Source organism: Magallana gigas, chromosome 5 (assembly GCF_963853765.1).
Source record: "Magallana gigas chromosome 5, xbMagGiga1.1, whole genome shotgun sequence".
Lineage (NCBI taxonomy): Eukaryota > Metazoa > Mollusca > Bivalvia > Ostreida > Ostreidae > Magallana > Magallana gigas.
In genome coordinates this window covers 51,781,019-51,800,956 of record NC_088857.1, presented here as the reverse complement: position 1 = coordinate 51,800,956, position 19,938 = coordinate 51,781,019, and the positions used below count along the sequence as shown (strand labels likewise).

Sequence of the window (19,938 nt, the reverse complement as noted above, 5' to 3'; positions counted from 1 at the left end):
ATTTTTTCGCTCCTGAGTAAACGTAATCCTTAAAACGTATTTTAAGAAATAAGTATTAAAAAATTGTGAAATATGATGAATTGTTGATGTTACAGATCGTTTTTGAAGCAACTAGAGGAAAATCATATTCAGGAGACATAGCTTTAGATGACATTAAGTATACTCCAGGAAGATGTGGTGAGAAAATTTATTTACAAGATTTTGAATCTTTGCTGAATAGTTTAATTTGCTAGTATGGCTTTAAAATCAAAAGTGCGAGAAATTGATAGATTTTTTAATATGTTGATGAGTTGTTTATTCTGTGCAATTTGCCCAAAACAGTTTGGGCACTTGCTGTTCAGATGAAATAAATGAAATATGATTCATTCGACATTTTTGTTTGAATTAAAATAAACATATCCAACTTCCATCTCTAAATATTATTTTGAACATTTTAGCTTGCGACCTTATAATTTGTAAGAATGGAGGAACATGTGTGAATAAACAAAATGGAGGACTTTGTCAATGTCCCCCACAGTTTACAGGGAATCGGTGCGAAAAGAAAAGTAAGTACGATTAGAAATAAACTTGATCAAATGTATTCCAAGCAACATAATTAAAAAGAAAATTTTGAAAATAGTTTGAATAATTTTTCTAAAGGGGCAGGGTCACGATTTTGGTCAAAAATTATTTTTCTGATTTTAATGTTTACAATGCTTCAGGAAAGGCATTTTTAAGAGGCAACCACAATTTGAGTGTCATTCGTTGAGTTATAAGCATTGAAGTTACAGAGCTTGTAATTCTTTGCTATGTAAACAACGCTTTTGTTTACATTTTGAATGTTGAAGTGAAAATTCCAATTTTAAACCTTAAATGAATTTGTTAAACGTTAGAAACTGTTCATTTATGCTTAACACGAATAGGAAGATAGACAAATGAGCTTGAAAACGATTTTTTACAGGTTATATTGAACCTATGTAAACAAGAACAGGGCACGAGCCTTGTTTACATGACAAAGAGTTGTGAGCTTGCTTATAACTAACGACTGATTCTCAAATTTAATATGATCATTATAAATGCTTTCCTAAAGCATAGTAAATAATGAAAAAAAAATAGAATTTGACCAAAATTGTGACCATACCCTTTTAAAGCCAAAAAATCCTTTGTATAAAGCTATTCTAAACCGAAGCAGAACACACTGAAAATAAACATTTAATATAATACACTAACAAATAAAGGGAAAACTTATTAATTTACAATATTCTTAATCAAGCTCTGGTTTTGTTACAGATATTCTTTCAAAAAAGAATGTACACGTAATTTGTAACTTTAATCTATTGTAATTGTTTGGCTGACTATTTCCCCCCAACTTTCAGTGGGTCTTTTGGCGTCCTGTACTTTTGATGATGGCTCGTGTTTTTTGACTGATATTACTGGCCTAGATAGCATGGACTGGAAGATAACAAAAGTGAGAATTATAGTTAAAAATACTATGTTGGATGTCAAATTTGAGCAGTTGATGTGTTTGTATATTTTATCATGTCTATGAAATCGGCTAATTTTATTTTCTTATATTATAATGAAGCCTGATGTATCTTAATTTCAATAGAAGCGTACTCCAAGCTCACGTACAGGTCCCAGTAAACCATTGGACGGGAACTACGCCTACATAGAGGCCTCAGGACGTAGGTCCGGAGACAACGCTATCCTCACCTCCGCCGTAACGTCACAACTTTCACCTAGCGGTAAGTCAACGTTGTGTACCTATTGCCTTTACTTTAAGGGCATTTTAAGTGATGAATACTGGTTGTCTTTCACACCCATGGTATTGTAATACAAACAACAGTTGTTTTTGATGAGTTACTGTATTCAGAACATCTTGGTAAAGCATTTATACTCGTAAAATGTTATAGTAAAAGATAATAAGAAACAAATTCAATTGACAACAACATGGTTTCTTGAACAGGTCCATCCTGCCTCCGATTCTTCTACAACATGAATGGCCGTGACATGGGAACATTGGAAGTCTTCGCAGGTGAACGTAATTCAAAACAAAAAGTCTGGTCTATTTCCGGAAATCAAAATGATAAATGGAGCCCAGTGGGGGTAGATATTTTGCCTGCAAACGATCTTGTGGTAAGTTATTCATGCCTAAACAAATTACGTTTTATTAGGAAAAGATGAACGTAAAGGTCAAATTATTGAGAATCATTATATAAAACCTCAAGGAGGCTAAATGCATAATCCATCAGATTTATCTACAAAAAATACAGATTTAAATACAATTCTTAGCACGAAACTGTATGATTTAGTAAAGAACATACCCAAAATATCAATATTCAAGTTTAAATATTTTCAGATATCATTATTCTTTTTATTAAAAGAAATTCCTCATGAACATAGTTTAATTTTGAACACTCTCTGCAATATAATTAAAATTTGAAGTTTGTATATGAAAGATTTGACTTCATTTTGATAGATTATGATTGAGGCCATTCGTGGCAAGAGCTACCGTAGTGACATCGCCATAGACACGATTGAACTCTTTGATTCTCCTTGCTCGGGTAAACATAGTTTAGTGTTCATGATGATTAATTCAGACCACATTTTTATCGTTATGTTGAGGAAGACAAACCATAGGCAAATCTTATGTGTTTTCTTTAATCTGCTTCATTATGACATTGGGAGTGCCCTTGACACTGGAAATGAATTTATTTTCAAAGAGTAATTTCATGATAAAATCTCTATAAAAGATTAAATACCGGTATGCCATGATGTCTTTTAGAATAACGTAAATTGATGTTAAAGAGATTGGCATATGAAATACAAGAAATGTCAAATGTCAAAGATTAAAAAACTTTGATTTACTGTTGGCTTCAAATGCCAATACATTATTAACGCAAGAGCAAATGTTGACATTGTTACAGAATTTTGGAGCAATCAAATTATAACACAAAGAAATATTTCGAACGCCATCCTTAATAGCTTTCAAAACTTTACATACAATTAGACATAAATCTAATGTTTCCTGTAAAATGAAAAAGGTAGAGGTTCACATTTAGAAAGTTTAGAATATGGCAATAATGAAATAATGTAATATTAGCCAAACATTAAAGATAATTGCTTTTTGACTTTTATAATTTTTTTTACCAAATATGCTAAGATATGTAAATAGGAATATTGAAAAAAATGTTTAAATATGTTTCTTGGAACATTTGCATATGTTGTAATGCTAAAAATATATGGAGGTTTGGAGTGCACTAGAAATTAAGAAGCCTAAAGAAACAAAACTCTGAAACTATTCAGTGAAAGCCCTCCTCCAAAAATATAGTTTATATTGCATTGCAAATATAGATAAACTAGTAGAATTACAGACTTGAGATGACCCAAAATGATAATTCCAAAAAAAAAAAAAAAGAAGGAGCGAACCTATTTAATCCATGAAAATAATTGTGAAAATCACATTAATGTAAGAATAGGGGTACTCCCTGCATTATACGTTCCCAGTTCAAGCATTAAAAACTATTTTCCAATATTGCTTTATTTGGCTTTTTTTTTTTTACATTGTCTTTACCATAAATTTCACATGACAATAAATGCTTTCTGTAAACACAAGAGGTATAAGTTTACAAACTGTTTTTTTTTCAGCCGGTCCACAGCCTACCTGAAGTATAACGATCAAACAACTCCATATCAGAATTCTCTGTTAGACCCGGCATTCGCCATTGGACACAGAACAAATTGCGTGATCTCGTCAAGATGTTACAGAATTTCTTTAAACATTTTTAAACGATTTGTTTCTGTGATGAATTTGCTTGTTAGAGTATTAAAAAATAAAACGATCTTTGTTGACACCAAATTGCTATTGTGTTTTTTTTCCAATCGCCTGTATTCATGATCTGAGTTTTTACCTCACACAAAAATAAAACAAAGTTGAATGCTGAATCTGAACATAAATGGCTGGTGCTGGAGGAGGTTAAAGGTTTTTTGAGCAAGTTATTTTTTTGGAAGCAGGAGTTCTATCATGGCAAAGCTATTAAGCTTGGTGATTAATCTTGAAGGAGCTGGATGTTAAACTAATTAACGATCAGATCTACCTAAAGTTGTACGATATTGTTTGTTCAGCTATAAATTGTTAAGAAAAAAAATAATCCTGGAAATGTATTTTTGATACGAGAAATACTCATTCTTGATATTAAAAAATAGCATTCATTTTTGTCTTTTACTAATTAACAATTTTTAATTGCCAATGAGTCACCCTTCTTTTTGGCCAATGGCGCTTCTTATCAAATGATAAGGAGAAGTCCTAAATATAGATGAAAAATGAAGATTAATAAGGTTTTACGTCCGTGCGGTTTTATTCAATATGGAAAAGTGTATTATAAAACATAAAATCAAATGAAACTAGATGTGGCTCAAGGCCCTCACAAACAATGTCCCTAACAGTAATTTATACAATGTGAAGAATTCATAAATTCAAATAAGCTTCAAAATAATATTCAATACCAAACCAAAAATTAATAGAAATAGCTTGAATTAAGATTTATGCTTTCAATTATTAATTTTAATTCAAATCATAAAAGAGACATTGAAAATATAAAAAGAACACAGACATCGACTATTAACATTATAACGCAAACACCTAATTTAGATCGGGCGTGATCTACTCACAGAATTGTAACTTGGCGCACATGAGTTATCACACAAATCGCGTACGATCGACAATTTCTAAAAATACTTTAACATTTCCGATGTACAAAAACAACCAATCAATAGCTTACTTGCGTTTCAGACAATGTTAACATCACGTATGTAAGTCAATTGACGATAACAGTCTGTAGAGTGACAGTCGTTGTAAACAAAGAAAATATATTTTTAACATGTCGAGCCCGATTCTAATTTCTACTAATAATCTAACTACACAAATTTTTTGCCTGCGTAACCGCTACGCTACATTATATGAGCAATTTTAAACAAATTAAAATCATAAGACTTAAATAACATATGTACATAGTTAAAATAATAAAAGTGCAAATTATGATCAATCTAATGTTATATTAGGCAGTTACAAAGAATATTTAAAAGCAATTTACAACTCAAAATAATTAAGCCTAACATTCTTTATGCATAGAAAAATAATTATAAAGTTTATATATCTATGTATATAGGTATCTATTCAACATGATATAAACATGAGTAGTATAATAAACCAATAATAATTCCAATATAAAATAAAGTAAATAGTCATATTTACCTGAATATAGATGAAAAATGAAGATTAATAAGGTTTTACGTCCGTGCGGTTTTATTCAATATGGAAAAGTGACCGACACGGGGACGCGTACCCAGTTTGCCGAAAATGCGATTTTGTAAGAATTAACCAATGAAATTCTTTCTTTAAATTATTCTTTTGTTTAGGGGTGTAAAAGTCACCAGCGCACATGTGTTCATACGAAGCGCGCATGATGATGGCTAATTGATTACATAACAATTTGACAACACATTAGAGGTGATAGAAACTCGGACTATACTTAATCTGAACACAAAGGATAGCTAGCTTTGAGCAATCTAATAAAATCCTACTTTTTCACCTACACAATTTACCTAACAGATCAATTACTTACAAGAGCAATAGATGACAAAACATAAAAGACATAGATTTTAGCAACCCTGACAGAAGGTAAATAATATATGTAATGTTACATAACACTTACTCCGAAAAGTAAATTGAGACATGCCATCGGATTAAAAGAAGATTTGATAGCTTTACTTACAAGTTATTAATGGTAAATCAAAATATTCAAAAATATAATTTTAGTTAATTTGAAAACAAGTTTTCCTCACGACAAATGTCTTTTACTAATTAACAATTTTTAATTGCCAATGAGTCCATGACTAATTACCCCCTTTGCCACGATAGGTTTGGTCCCCAAACCAAAAATTAAAAGGAAAAAAAATTGTAAAAATATCTGTAACTGTAAGTATATGAATGAACAAGTTTGTGAAAAATAAAGGAGAGAAAAAAAAAGAAAAATGCATAAAAAACCAATAAAAATGAATTTTCTAAACTACATGGTTACACAGGCATAAAAAAGGGAAAAAAAAAATCAACATATGTACACCAGTCCTGTTAATCATTTAAGACCACTGTCCAAGGATTAAATAACACATATAAAATTGTACCAGCTGAAAGAAAAATAGCAATTAACACAAGTCAAGCATGTCACCTGAGTCAACCTGATCTTGAATTACAGTTGAAAAACCTTGATGAGTTACCATGACATAAGCACAAAATGGTTGTTTCAAAATTTTGAGTAATTTTCGATATATAAGATAATTAACAGGAATTTGAGAAGGGACTGTAATTGATTTATTTGATAATTTATCAATAATTTCAAAAGGAGACCAATCTGCTTTTAGTTGACGAGATGTAAAATTAGATGCAGATAGTCTATGAATGATTGGTTTTTGAATTAGGTAATAGGATGGACACAGTGGTAAAGTTATTAATGGAATGATAACACATTCACCACCTGATGTTAGCTCTAAAATGACTTTAGTGTTTTTGGATGGTTTAGATTTATAAAGAAAGTAAATGACAATTAACAGAATAAAAATGATAATAAAACAAATGACCAAAATAGCATGAATCCAAGATAGTTCAGACTTGAAGAAATTTTCTAAGGAAGAAGATGCTTTGATATCAGGTGCAGGAGTAGCTTTATGATAAATGAATGAGGGCAGTGATTGAGAGTGAACACTGGTAATATTCTTAACAATTAACAAAGCTAATGCTAATGTTTTAACTCTGTGCATGAAAAGTACACAAATCAACAAGTTAAAAACCAGGTGATATGAATAAAATGGGAACAAGAAGCTGCTATTTGACAATGAGTGTAATAAGATTGACATGAACATGTTAATCAAGGTACTGTAAGTATTAAAATAGGGAAGTACAGGTGTTTGTTTAAGCTTGAGAGAGGACAGGTTTGTTAAGTTGTTAAATACATTATTACCACCATTTAAGCTTTGTGGTAAATAAGAGAAGTAAGGTAGATTAGAACAAATATATGCAACATGCTTTATACCAAATGAACAACTGGAGATGACTCTTTGCTCATTAGGAAGGGATTGTGATGCAACCATGAGTATTGGGAAGACAATCAAAACTAGAAGAGGCACGAGCTTTAAGGTGTACCAGAAATCTACAAAAGTTAAGATGGGAAAAAAAAAAATGTTAGATGTGGTAATTGTCAATGACTGAGAGGTTGATCAGACCTAACAATCTAGCACTAATGAACAACAGAAACTGTTGGATGGTGACATTACCATATCCAATATTACAAATTAAGAATTAAAAAAATTATCAATGCAAGTCCAAAGTAAGTTTGAAAAAGGTCGACCGAATTTCTGATATTTTACCTTCATGAACTCTATTAAATCCTCAGGTATACCAATTAGATTTGAATTATAATCCCAATAACTATTAATTACCTCAATCAAAACAATGTAACATATTGGGGGGGGGGGTACCAAGATGAATGAATGGTGAATTTTGTTTACTGTTGAACAATTTAATGTTCAGTTATTTATTGCATGTATGCACATGCTTTGTTTTTTTTTTTTTTAATCTGTACAAACAATTGGGAACTCGGTTAACTGATTTTGAATCTTTAACCACTGCTGAAAAGCTGAGTTCATAATTGTGAATTACAGAAATTCATTGTATATTACATTTTGTTTATCATGTTGTATAAATGATTTTTTTCTTCACTTTTCCAAGTTAAAGTTGTGAATCAAGGAGGGAAGGTTTTGTCATGCAAGTCTTTCTTCTTTTGCCATTTTTTGTAAATTTCTTGTTGATTTCTGCTAAGAGTTCAGGACTAAAGCTTTCATCTGGCTCCCAAGTTCTGTCTCCATTCTCCCATTCAACTCGAATGAGTCGTCTTCCATTTTTGAATTTTGCTGATGGTAGGCTTTTGATGTTCCATGTTTTTGTTGACGTTTGGAAATCTGGAATGTTGGGTGTATCAGCAGTTTGTGGTGGAGCTAGGTTAGGTGTATTTTCCTGTGCATCAGTAGGTGTATCAGTGTTAGAGTCAGGCAAAGGTTGTGTGTGTATGGGATCTTGTTGCAGTTGGTGATCATCCTCATCATCAGAAACATCATCCAGTGGCTGGTTGACATCTGGAATGTTGTCAGGGATAAGGTGAGCTCTGTGTTCTTCCGGATCATAGTAATGTTTGAGATGAATCGCATTTACTAGTGATGGGTGAAGCTTGTTGTCGGACAAACGTTTCAGTTCATAAGTATAATTTGGGCCTAATCTAACAATGCGGTATGGACCTTGTGCTTTGTCGTACAGTTTGGCTGTCAGTCCCTTGGGTATCTGATGGATTGACATAAGAACTCGATCTCCAAGTTTAAAATCTGGAACCTTGGCTGTCCTGTCATACTTTTCTTTGTTCTTTTGCTGATGGTAGAGTTCATTTTCTTTGGCTATTTTGTGATAAATTTTAAGGTTGGACATAAACTCTTGGATGTAGAGTTTTGCATCACCAGCCATGTTGTCCTTTGGTTGAAGTTCAATGTCAAAAGGCAGTCTCATCTCTACCAAACATTAAGAAAAATGGGGAGAATTCTGTAGAGTTGGCTGAAATAGATTTCCTGAATGACATCATAATACCAGACAGAAACTTTGGCCATAGTTTCTGATCTTTGCCGCAATAGGCACGCAGAGACTGGGCTATAACGCTATTTTGTCTCTCTACCAAACCATTAGTATTGGGGTGATAGGCACTAGTATGGTATTGTGATATGTCAAAGATTTCGCAAAGGGCATTAATGACTTTTGACATAAAATTTCTGCCTCTATCTGAAAATAGAATTGATGGAGCCCCATATCTGGTTATGATGTTGTCAAATAGAACAGTGGCTACTTCCATTGCATTTTGGGAACGCAGAGGAAAAGCTTCGGGCCATCTAGTTCCAGCATCAATGCATAACAAAATGTATTCATATCCATGAGAGCTCTTATTAAGGGGTCCTAAAATATCAATTTGCCAACACTCAAATTTTTCTTTTACTGGCATGGGATTCATAGGAGGTTTAGTTGGATTGAAATTTCTTTTTGCTTTTTGACATCTTGCGCAAGATTTGACATAGTCTACAATGTCTTGATGCATTCGTGGCCAAAAATATTTTTGTATGATCGAAGCTCTGACTTTTTCAATTCCAAGGTGGCCACCACCTGCAAGACTGTCATGGTACTGTCGAAGGGCATCAAGACGTAGTACTTTTGGCAGAGCAATTTGGGTAATGAAGCGATCCTCCTCTGGCTGTCTCTTGCATCTTCTTTGGAATAGATGCGTTAGGATGCCATTTGTAATGGAATAGTGTCTTGATTCTGCTACAAGGGCATCATGCTTTGCTTTGTCCACTGGAAGGGTCTGATTTTCAAGGTAATTGATAATATCCTTGAAGTCGCCACATTCTCGTTGTAACTGAGAGAGATGCTTTGTGTCCTCTACCACTGGCTGTAACTGATCCTCTTGGAGGACTATGACTTCAGTATCATCCAGGTTATAGAACAGGTTGATCTGAATACTCTGAGAGTTTTTAGTATCCTCTTCTACTTGTAAGGTACTTACCTCAGGATTCTTGTTGTCAGGATCCTTTGTTTCGGAATCATCTTGGTAAGGCAATCGACTTAATGCGTCCGCAACATAATTGTTCTTACCTGGTCTATGAACGATATCAAAATCATATTCCTGTAACTTCAACGCCCATCTTTCTAAACGTCCAGTATGTTTGGCAGATTTTAACCATACCAAGGCCCTATGGTCTGTATATACAGTGAATTTAGCACCAACAAGATATGGCCTGTAAGCTTGAACTCCTTTGACTACTGCTAAAAGTTCTTTCTCTGACGTGGTGTATTTCTTCTCCTGAGCTGACAATGCCTTTCCACCATATGCAATGACCTGCTCCTTACCTTCTATTGATACCTGACTCAAATAGTATCCGATGGCAGTGTCTGATGCATCGCAAGTAAGAACAAAAGATTTTTCGGGGTTAGGATAAGAAAGAATTGGAGCAGATATGAGGGCATTTTTGAGGGTGTCAAAAGCTTGTTGACAATCTTTGGTCCAAATAAAGATAGAGTTCTTCTTGAGAAGTGCATTTAAAGGTGCAGCAATTTTTGCATAATTGTGAATAAATTTCCTATAGTAGTTAGCCATACCGAGGAAACTTCTAACTTGTTTTTGTTTCTTTGGAACAGGGAATTGGCTAACTACTTTAGTTTTTTCAGAATCCACTTCCACTCCATGACGAGAAATGACATGACCAAGAAATTTCAATTGTCTTACAGCAAAATGACATTTTGATGGTTGTAACGTTAAGCCAGCATCTCGAAGTTTTGTAAAGACCTGTGTTAGATCTTGTAAATGAGAATCAAAATCCTTCGAGAAAATCAAAACATCATCAATGTAAACCAAGACAGATTTGAAATTCATTTCTCGTAACACACCAGACATGAGTGTCTGAAAGGAAATAGGTGAATTCATCAAACCGAATGGCATCCTTTTCCATTCATACACACCATCTTGTGTGATAAAAGCTGCTTTGTGTTTGGAGCAACGTGACATTTCAACTTGCCAGAATGCTGACCGAAAGTCTAAGTTCGTAAAGAATTTGGCTTTTGTGTCCCCAATTGCATCAAACACAGATTCTAGGTGAGGAAGAGGAAAGGACATTGGGACTGTGATCTTGTTCAAAGCTCTGTAATCACAAGCAAATCTCAACTGTCCATTTTTCTTCTTTACCATGACAACAGGAGAATGCCACTCAGAGTTCGAAGGTTCAATTATATCATTTTGTAGCATTTCATCTACTTGTTTCTTGATTTCCTTCGACATCTGAGGGGATGTCCTGTAAAATTGCTTCCTAACTGGTTTTGATCCAGGCAAAGTTTCAATTTTGTGTTTGTACAAGTGAGTTTTGCCCAGATCAGATAAATCTGTAGAAAACACATCTTTATGATCATTCAAAAATGTTAAAAGACGTGCTCTCTGACAATCTGTCAAGTCTGATTCTGACAAATCAAATTGCAAATTTGATTTGTGATGAGATTTATCAGAATCTTTAGAAGCAACTCTTTGTGAAGGTGTATTAGCACTGTCAGAGTCTAGGGAGAAAACAGTTGCACTGTCATTGGAACCTACAATCTCTGCAACAGTAGCTAATTTCTGATTGTTTCTCAATCTCACATCACTGTATGTAGGATTAAGAACCTTCAAATATGCTTTTCTACTTTGCACCTTCACTAGGCATTTAGCAGCTGTGATGTGAAAATTTTTCATAAGAGATGGAAGTGGTTCTAATAGCACTTGATCACCATTCCTACATCTTGATATCAGAACAGGAACCATCATTTCTGATCGTTTTGGGATGACAATGGATTTTGTAGTTCTTGCTAAACCTGAGTTTGTTATGATTTGACACACATGTTCATTGTTAATTGTTAGTGTGTTAGAGTCATAATCTATTTGAGCATGGTTAGCAGTGAGGAAGTCTAAACCCAAAATAAAAGAATGGTGAAGATCTTGAATAACATGCACTTTGTGTTGAAAACTGACACCATCTATTTCTAAGTTAGTATCTAGCATTCCTAGCACTTTCAAATAATTACCAGTGACACCTTTAATTTTCTGATGCTGTGGCTTTATCAATTTAGCACTATGATAACTAGTTTTGTTTAAGAAATTTGAACTCATGACACTAATACTTGCACCTGTATCAAGCAAAGCCCTAACATTTTGACCACCAACATTCATTAGCACTTTATTTTCTTTCAGAGTTGTAGCTAAGCAAATTTCATTACCACTATGCCCATCCTGAGACGGCTGTCTAAGGACAGGCTCGAATCCCTATGTTGATTTTTGAAATTGGGTAGCATTTTCTAGTAATCTCAGGTGACATACTTGAGTTAGATGACCAACATTTCCGCAAAATGAACATTGAGAATTAAAACCAGGACAGTGAGTCTTATCAAAACAGGACTTACCACCACATCGCAGACAGGGACTTCTTCGTTTGGGCCATTGATTTCTGCTGGACCGCTGCTGGTGGGGGCGAGGACTGTATACTGCATTAACTTCCTCATCCTGTCTGTGTTCACTCACAGTGGCTGGCATAATGTTTATCATGGCTGCTTGTATGGCTGCCACTAGTGCGGTATCCACAGTTCCTTTTGTTTGCGAGTCTGCACTGGGAATTTGGTTGGATGTTGATCGCTTCAAATCCACTGCATCCTCTGCCAGGATGGCTTGCTCCCTTAGCTGGTCCAACGTTGATGGTCGTTGAGGAACTACAAGTTCACGGAGTCTTTGATGCAGTCCATCCTTGGCTAACTCCGTCACTGCCAATTCATCCATGGTAGAATCGGTGGCCAATTTTCTCACTCTGTATAAATATTCTTCCACACCTTCTCCTGGTTGCTGCTGAATCCTCAGAAGGTCTTTGTTGATGGGAGAGGATGGTTTGAACCGATCGAAAAAGGCCTGTTTGAACATTTCCAACGATGTTTTCTTCACGGGATCCAGGAATGTAAACCATTGTAGGGAAATCCCAGTGAAGTAGAAATGCAACATTTGGATTGCTCTCACGACCGGGATGTTGGTGAATGAAATGAAGGCCATGAACGACATCCACCATTCTGTGGCTGATCCTCTTCCATCAAACTTAGGTAGTTGTGGCGCTGGGATCCTGGGAATCATAGCTTCCTCTTGGTATAGCGGGTTGGCTGGACGGGGTTGAGGAGGAGGAGGAGGTGGAGGTGGGGGATGTCTGTCATCTTCATTCTCAATATTGACTGTTTGAATGGGGGCTGGTTGTTCGTTGTCCCTGGAGCGTCTTGCTTCTGCCCTTTGTAATTGCTCCTCTAGCTGCAGGATATACTCATTTCTGTCGTTCAGCTGTTGGTCTTTTGCTTGTAGTTGCCTTTCCTTTGCTTGAATATTGGTATTCAATTCCGCAACTGCCTCTTCAAGTCTTTCCTTCGTCACACGGTTGTTGACCACCGTGTTGGATGGAATTCCTGTTACTGGCATAGCTCTCGGATGGAATGAACAACTTAGTAGTAGGGGAATACTCGCTGTTGCTGTTGTGAGAGGTGTTGAGACAAACCGTAATCTTCCACCAGTGATCTTCCCTTCTTTTTGGCCAATGGCGCTTCTTATCAAATGATAAGGAGAAGTCCTAAATATAGATGAAAAATGAAGATTAATAAGGTTTTACGTCCGTGCGGTTTTATTCAATATGGAAAAGTGTATTATAAAACATAAAATCAAATGAAACTAGATGTGGCTCAAGGCCCTCACAAACAATGTCCCTAACAGTAATTTATACAATGTGAAGAATTCATAAATTCAAATAAGCTTCAAAATAATATTCAATACCAAACCAAAAATTAATAGAAATAGCTTGAATTAAGATTTATGCTTTCAATTATTAATTTTAATTCAAATCATAAAAGAGACATTGAAAATATAAAAAGAACACAGACATCGACTATTAACATTATAACGCAAACACCTAATTTAGATCGGGCGTGATCTACTCACAGAATTGTAACTTGGCGCACATGAGTTATCACACAAATCGCGTACGATCGACAATTTCTAAAAATACTTTAACATTTCCGATGTACAAAAACAACCAATCAATAGCTTACTTGCGTTTCAGACAATGTTAACATCACGTATGTAAGTCAATTGACGATAACAGTCTGTAGAGTGACAGTCGTTGTAAACAAAGAAAATATATTTTTAACATGTCGAGCCCGATTCTAATTTCTACTAATAATCTAACTACACAAATTTTTTGCCTGCGTAACCGCTACGCTACATTATATGAGCAATTTTAAACAAATTAAAATCATAAGACTTAAATAACATATGTACATAGTTAAAATAATAAAAGTGCAAATTATGATCAATCTAATGTTATATTAGGCAGTTACAAAGAATATTTAAAAGCAATTTACAACTCAAAATAATTAAGCCTAACATTCTTTATGCATAGAAAAATAATTATAAAGTTTATATATCTATGTATATAGGTATCTATTCAACATGATATAAACATGAGTAGTATAATAAACCAATAATAATTCCAATATAAAATAAAGTAAATAGTCATATTTACCTGAATATAGATGAAAAATGAAGATTAATAAGGTTTTACGTCCGTGCGGTTTTATTCAATATGGAAAAGTGACCGACACGGGGACGCGTACCCAGTTTGCCGAAAATGCGATTTTGTAAGAATTAACCAATGAAATTCTTTCTTTAAATTATTCTTTTGTTTAGGGGTGTAAAAGTCACCAGCGCACATGTGTTCATACGAAGCGCGCATGATGATGGCTAATTGATTACATAACAATTTGACAACACATTAGAGGTGATAGAAACTCGGACTATACTTAATCTGAACACAAAGGATAGCTAGCTTTGAGCAATCTAATAAAATCCTACTTTTTCACCTACACAATTTACCTAACAGATCAATTACTTACAAGAGCAATAGATGACAAAACATAAAAGACATAGATTTTAGCAACCCTGACAGAAGGTAAATAATATATGTAATGTTACATAACACTTACTCCGAAAAGTAAATTGAGACATGCCATCGGATTAAAAGAAGATTTGATAGCTTTACTTACAAGTTATTAATGGTAAATCAAAATATTCAAAAATATAATTTTAGTTAATTTGAAAACAAGTTTTCCTCACGACATTTTTATATCAAGTTATCGATTTTTTAACATAAAAATCATTGTCTGAAATCAGAAAGTCGATTTTTTGGCATCAGAAAATTATCTTTTCATATCAGAACTTCAGATTTTTGATATCACAAATATTTTCTAATATCAGAATTTCAAATAGAATGGCAAATCAATTGCACTTATTTAATGAATACTCTCTTGGCGTCGAAGTAAAACCCTGAAAAGCGGAGACCGGTGTGCATTCTGAAATTTTATTTTTTTTATTATTTGAAGATTTATATAATCTAAGATAAATATAATACTTAAAGGGGCATGGTCACGATTTTGGTCAAAAATTATTTTTCCAATTTTAATATTTACATTGCTTCAGAAAGGCATTTTTAAGAGGAAACCGAAATTTGAGTGTCATTTGTTGAGATATAAGCGAGTTACAGAGCTTAAAATTCTTCGCTATGTAAACAAAGCGTTTGTTTACATTTTGAACGTTGAAGTAAAAAGAATCTGGGGGAATAAGCCGTTGCAAATGCCCACGACCCTCGCATACGTCTTATAAGAAGTAATAAACGTACGAGTTAACTGGGCATTTAAACGGTGGACAGTATTGTCCAAATGAAAATGTCCAGAAATGCGAGAAAGGGGCAATCGATATTTGAAAGGCGTAACTGCGCTTAAATTTTGTAGTATTTACATATACTTTAAACTGGCAAATTTAAAATGACAATCACATACTCATTTAAAGAGTTAAAATACAAAAATGTTGATTACTTTTTAACAGTATTTAATTTACTAATTTACCTCAGCCATCGTATACAACCCCTAACGCAGGGGAGTCGACAAAGAGTATAGGGGAGTCGATTTTTCCGCTTCGGAGACAGAAAATATTTAGTTAACTCCTTTTGTAGGTATTCAAAACAAGTATTTTAAAAAAGTATCCAGTGGCGTCGGAAGCAAATTGAAAGGGGGGGGGGGCTATACTTAAAAAAATCTTGACAAGCAATAAAAAGGTCTTTGCTAGGTATAGATTTGCAAAAAAGTGGGGGGAGGGGCTAAGTCCCCATTAGCCCCCCCCCCCCCCGGTTACCACACGGAAGACAGCGATAGTCAAACCAGTAACTTATAACAAGGGGGATTGTTATAGGTCAGTGGTCAAACTTTGTGTTGGTCATTGGTCCTAGTGGTCTTTGGGTAGAACTTCTATGCATTTTCTTTCACAACAAAACACACATTTGTAATGTGATTTTCCTGCCGATACAATTGGAAGTGAAATACATGCCTAGTTAATCGTTGAATTTTCTTTAGGCGCATACTGTACATTTGACTTAGCTTGTATTCTGCATTTTGTGCACAATTACATGCTTTTGTCCAGCGCATGTCCTTGTTGTGTTAACAAGACTCTCAAGGATTAAAAGATGGAACGTTTTATCTTGCCATTTAATTGTTTCTTGCATGCACAACAACCATTTGTTTACAATATGAAATCGTGCAATCATACATTTTATATTTTATAAAAGTAGTTGAAAACGCATATCAAATAATTTCAAGTTATTATAAGCAAGTTTTTATTATTAAGAAAAAAAAGGAAAATTATATTTTAACAATGTATATTATTAAGTAAAAAAAGAAAATTACATTCTAACAATGTAAACAAAAAGATAAACCAAAAAAAAACCCATAACGCGTACGATTCGAACACCCACTTTTACATTTACATTTGTTTAAAGAACTCCTCGCTTGCCACTACACCACCGATTCGCTTGTTTGGATGCTATAATATAGCTGATTCTATTGTTATCAGTTTTCCGCAAACGACTGGACTTAGTCATTTAAAGACCAATCTTAAAAATTAAAAGAAAAAAACTTACTTTTTACCGTAGAGTGGGTTTTCGTACCATTTTTTGGAAAATTGAAAAAGATTGACGTTAATATGTGTTAACAATATTCGCTCTTTAAAAAATGGTACGATGACCCACTCTATGAAAAAATATAATTTGAACATCTGATTTCTATATCATTTTGTTGCCAAATTAGCACATAACTATTTCGTTTTCTTAATATCAATTAAATGTGAAGTTACTTTTTGTGGGTTATGGCAGCACTGAATGTATATGATCACATATCTTTAATAAATGTAACGAGAGTGAAATTTGCTAGAAATAAAATATTATTTTTTTTTAATGAACCTATGTGGTTTTTTGCCTCGGCTTATTCCCCCAGATTCTTTTAGGTTTAAACCTAAAATGAATGTGCTAAACGTTAGTAGGAACTATTTATCTATGCCTAACATAAATAAAAAGATAGACAAATAAACTGGAAAAAGATTTTTAGTGGTATATTGAACCTATGTAAACAAAAACAGGGCACGAGCCTTGTTTACATGACAAAGAATTGTGATCCCTGAGTCTTGCTTATAACTCTACGAATGACTCTCAAATTCTATTTCATCATTAGAAATGCATTTCTAAAGCACTGTAAATAATAAAAACCTAAAAATAGAATTTGACCAAAATCGTGACCATGCCCCTTTAAAGTGTTTTTTTTTTCAATAAGTCTGGTCTATTGAAAGCACTGATTGATATCAATTAATAAACTTTAATTCATGGCTTAAAAAAATCGATTTTCTGATATGGTGTATTTTTGTTTACATCAATTATTTTTCGATACCAATAATTAAGATCATTGACAAAAATTGGAATCATTGATATCAATTTTTTTAATATCAGAAATTACCTCAAAAATTTTAAAAACGGCGTTTCATAGGGTTTCATTCTAATATATATAGATCATTCCTTGGCCAAATTTGATTGATGGATGGAATTGGTGGATAAGGCGTGTAAAATATACAAAGACGGATAAGGTAATGAAGAATTAAAGGGGCATGGTCACGATTTTGGTCGAATTCTATTTTTCTGTTTTTATTATTTAAAATGCTTTAGGAATGCATTCCTATTGATCTAATGAAATTTAAGAGACAGTCGTTGAGTTATAAGCAAAACACAGGGCTCGCAATTCTTTGTCATGTACACAAGGCTCGTGCCCTGTTTTTGTTTACAAATGTTCAATATACCAGTAAAAGATCTTTTTCAAGCGGATTTTCCTATTTTTTTTTTATTCATTTATAACATTAAAAAACGGTTCCTATCGTTTAACACATTCATTTACAGTTTAAAACTGGAATTTTCACTTCAACATTCAAAATGTAAACAAAAGCATTGTTTCCCTTGCAAAGAATTGTAAGCTCTATAACTCGCTTATAACTCAACGAATGACGCTCAAATTTTGGTCGCCTATTAAAATTGCCTTTTTAAAGCATTTTAAACATTGGAATCGAAAAAATAATTTTTGACCAAAATCGTGACCATGCCCCTTTAAAATAGCAACATCTGATAATTTTTCAAAATATCATTCAAAACAAAATATATATAACGAATCATCGATTTCTAACCCTTATATATGTTCAATATTTGGAATGTGATTATTCAAGCCGGCGAGTACGTATCAAAAGCTAAATCAAATAGTGTCATTTTTTAGAACTTAAATGCCTTTTCTCTTATAGGGTGGGTCTGTGCTCCATATTTTTTTATTACCGTCTTTCTTGGAAGAGGATATAAAGAGTTGAAATAATTTACAGTCTCGGGGTTGTGGACTTCCATTGCTTTGTGATTGGTAGAAAAAACATCAGGTGAAAACTTACATTTATTTCATTGGTTAAAATACTGTTCGGCACACGGGTACAACTTAACAATTTTCGTAGATTTCAAATCTTAAAATGTGAGACAGCGATAAAACACTAAAATTGCTACAATGTATGGCTGAAATTCAGGCTTTATTTTTTTGGTAGAACTAGTTTCCATACTTACGTCGACTTGATATATCCCAGTGAAACTGAAATAAAAGATACCAAAGAGTCTGCGCCATTTGTTTCATATTTGGATATTTTACTGGAATTGGACATTGATGGTAGCCTAACAACAAAACTTTATGACTAACGGGATGACTTCAATTTTTCTAAAGTCAACTTTCCTTACTTTTATAGCAATATACCTTCATCACCTGCGTATGGTGCTTTTGTCTCTCAGTTGATTCGATACCCAAGGGCATGTTATTCCGACGAACGTTTTTAAGGCGCGGCAAGCTCACCCCTGCGAATGTGTTCGGAATGTTTTCTTTATCGTTTCTAAGTATGTAATAAATCCAGAGAATGAAAGTTCACGAGACTTCACCGAGATGTGTTCAGTTCCTGTGAAATTTCGAGCGGAAGTATGAGTGTTCGGATAATATTCTCAAAATACGTAAGAACTGATCGTTTTAATATCATATTCTACTTGGATTTATGTTAAAACATGAAAACCTTTTAAGATGTATGTCTTATTTCACCATCTGGCGGTTATTTACATTAAACGATAATATTCAGAAAAGAGTTATCGTTCGTGTTCAACCACGTGTAGAGTGGTTGACAATATAAACATTATGTTGCTTTATAAAATCATAGCCATGTTTGATGCTTGTGGTGTGCAATACCATGTTTTTAGAAAAATAATGGGTGTCTGTTTTGCATAAAAACTTAGTAAATCGAGCCATTTTCAAGGAACATTCTGCATAAAATAGTATAGTCTGTTTCACTATTGATGCTATTACTAGGTCAGGCGCGGATCGAAAATTAATCCTCAGGGGGGATCTCTACAAGCATGTTAATTGTTGCAACACCAGACAAAAAACTATTTTGTATTGTCGCATTTATTTCTAGAACACATTCTATCCACCAATTAATAATGAAGATAAAGTTTAAAATCAATAAACCTCTAGATTTTATATTTGACTACAAGTACCTAGATTCTATGAAATAGACTATACACACGAGGCATGATTTTTACTGCCAAACTGAAAAGGTCAAATAAAATCACGTGGTCTAAAATTTAAATGACAATAACATTCGCAGGGGTGAAGCTACTGACAAACAAGTCAATAAAACAGGACTATCAACAGTCTCGTTTGAAGTCATCTTTTCGTAAGTTCTATGGTCGATACAACAATCTTGTCAGAAAAAACAATCTTTCACTGGGTCGCATGCTGACTGACGTTTTTCATACTATTTGTTAGACCATAATTAATCACCTAATTGTCTACGGACTTCCCCCCTCCCCCCCCCCCCCCCCCCATTACGACAAAGA

At 33.8% G+C, this 19,938-nt stretch overlaps 2 protein-coding genes across 5 annotated transcripts in view; one reads left to right on the top strand and one right to left on the bottom strand.

Annotated features, from left to right (window-relative positions):
* The window catches only part of LOC105320574 (MAM and LDL-receptor class A domain-containing protein 1), a 35,425-nt gene extending 31,587 nt beyond the window's left edge, over nt 1-3,838 (top strand). The window contains exons 33-39 of the mRNA XM_034446675.2: nt 96-177; nt 438-545; nt 1,356-1,447; nt 1,589-1,724; nt 1,946-2,115; nt 2,459-2,543; nt 3,628-3,838. Coding sequence (XP_034302566.2) covers nt 96-177; nt 438-545; nt 1,356-1,447; nt 1,589-1,724; nt 1,946-2,115; nt 2,459-2,543; nt 3,628-3,647 — 693 coding nt within the window. The 3' untranslated portion in view covers nt 3,648-3,838. The remainder of the gene's footprint in view (nt 1-95; nt 178-437; nt 546-1,355; nt 1,448-1,588; nt 1,725-1,945; nt 2,116-2,458; nt 2,544-3,627) is intronic.
* A 400-nt stretch (nt 3,839-4,238) lies between these two features.
* On the bottom strand, nt 4,239-14,778 carry LOC105343556 (uncharacterized). 4 transcript variants are annotated; one of them, XR_010714424.1, is made up of 4 exons: nt 13,715-14,105; nt 12,047-13,239; nt 5,234-7,184; nt 4,239-4,285 (listed from the first exon to the last, which is right to left on the bottom strand). XR_010714424.1 is itself a non-coding variant. In XM_066086299.1 (3 exons), exons 2-3 carry the CDS (start codon nt 13,089-13,091, stop codon nt 6,184-6,186), a joined length of 2,046 nt encoding a protein of 681 aa, XP_065942371.1. In that variant the 5' UTR covers nt 13,092-13,239; nt 14,188-14,778; the 3' UTR covers nt 5,178-6,183. The 4 variants fall into 4 exon arrangements, 3 of the variants coding, with proteins under 3 accessions (XP_065942371.1, XP_034314829.2, XP_065942373.1); XM_066086299.1 differs by lacking the exons at nt 4,239-4,285; nt 13,715-14,105 and adding an exon at nt 14,188-14,778 and having other exon boundaries at nt 5,178-7,184; XM_034458938.2 differs by lacking the exon at nt 4,239-4,285 and having other exon boundaries at nt 5,178-7,184.
* Between the last annotated feature and the right edge of the window lie 5,160 nt (nt 14,779-19,938).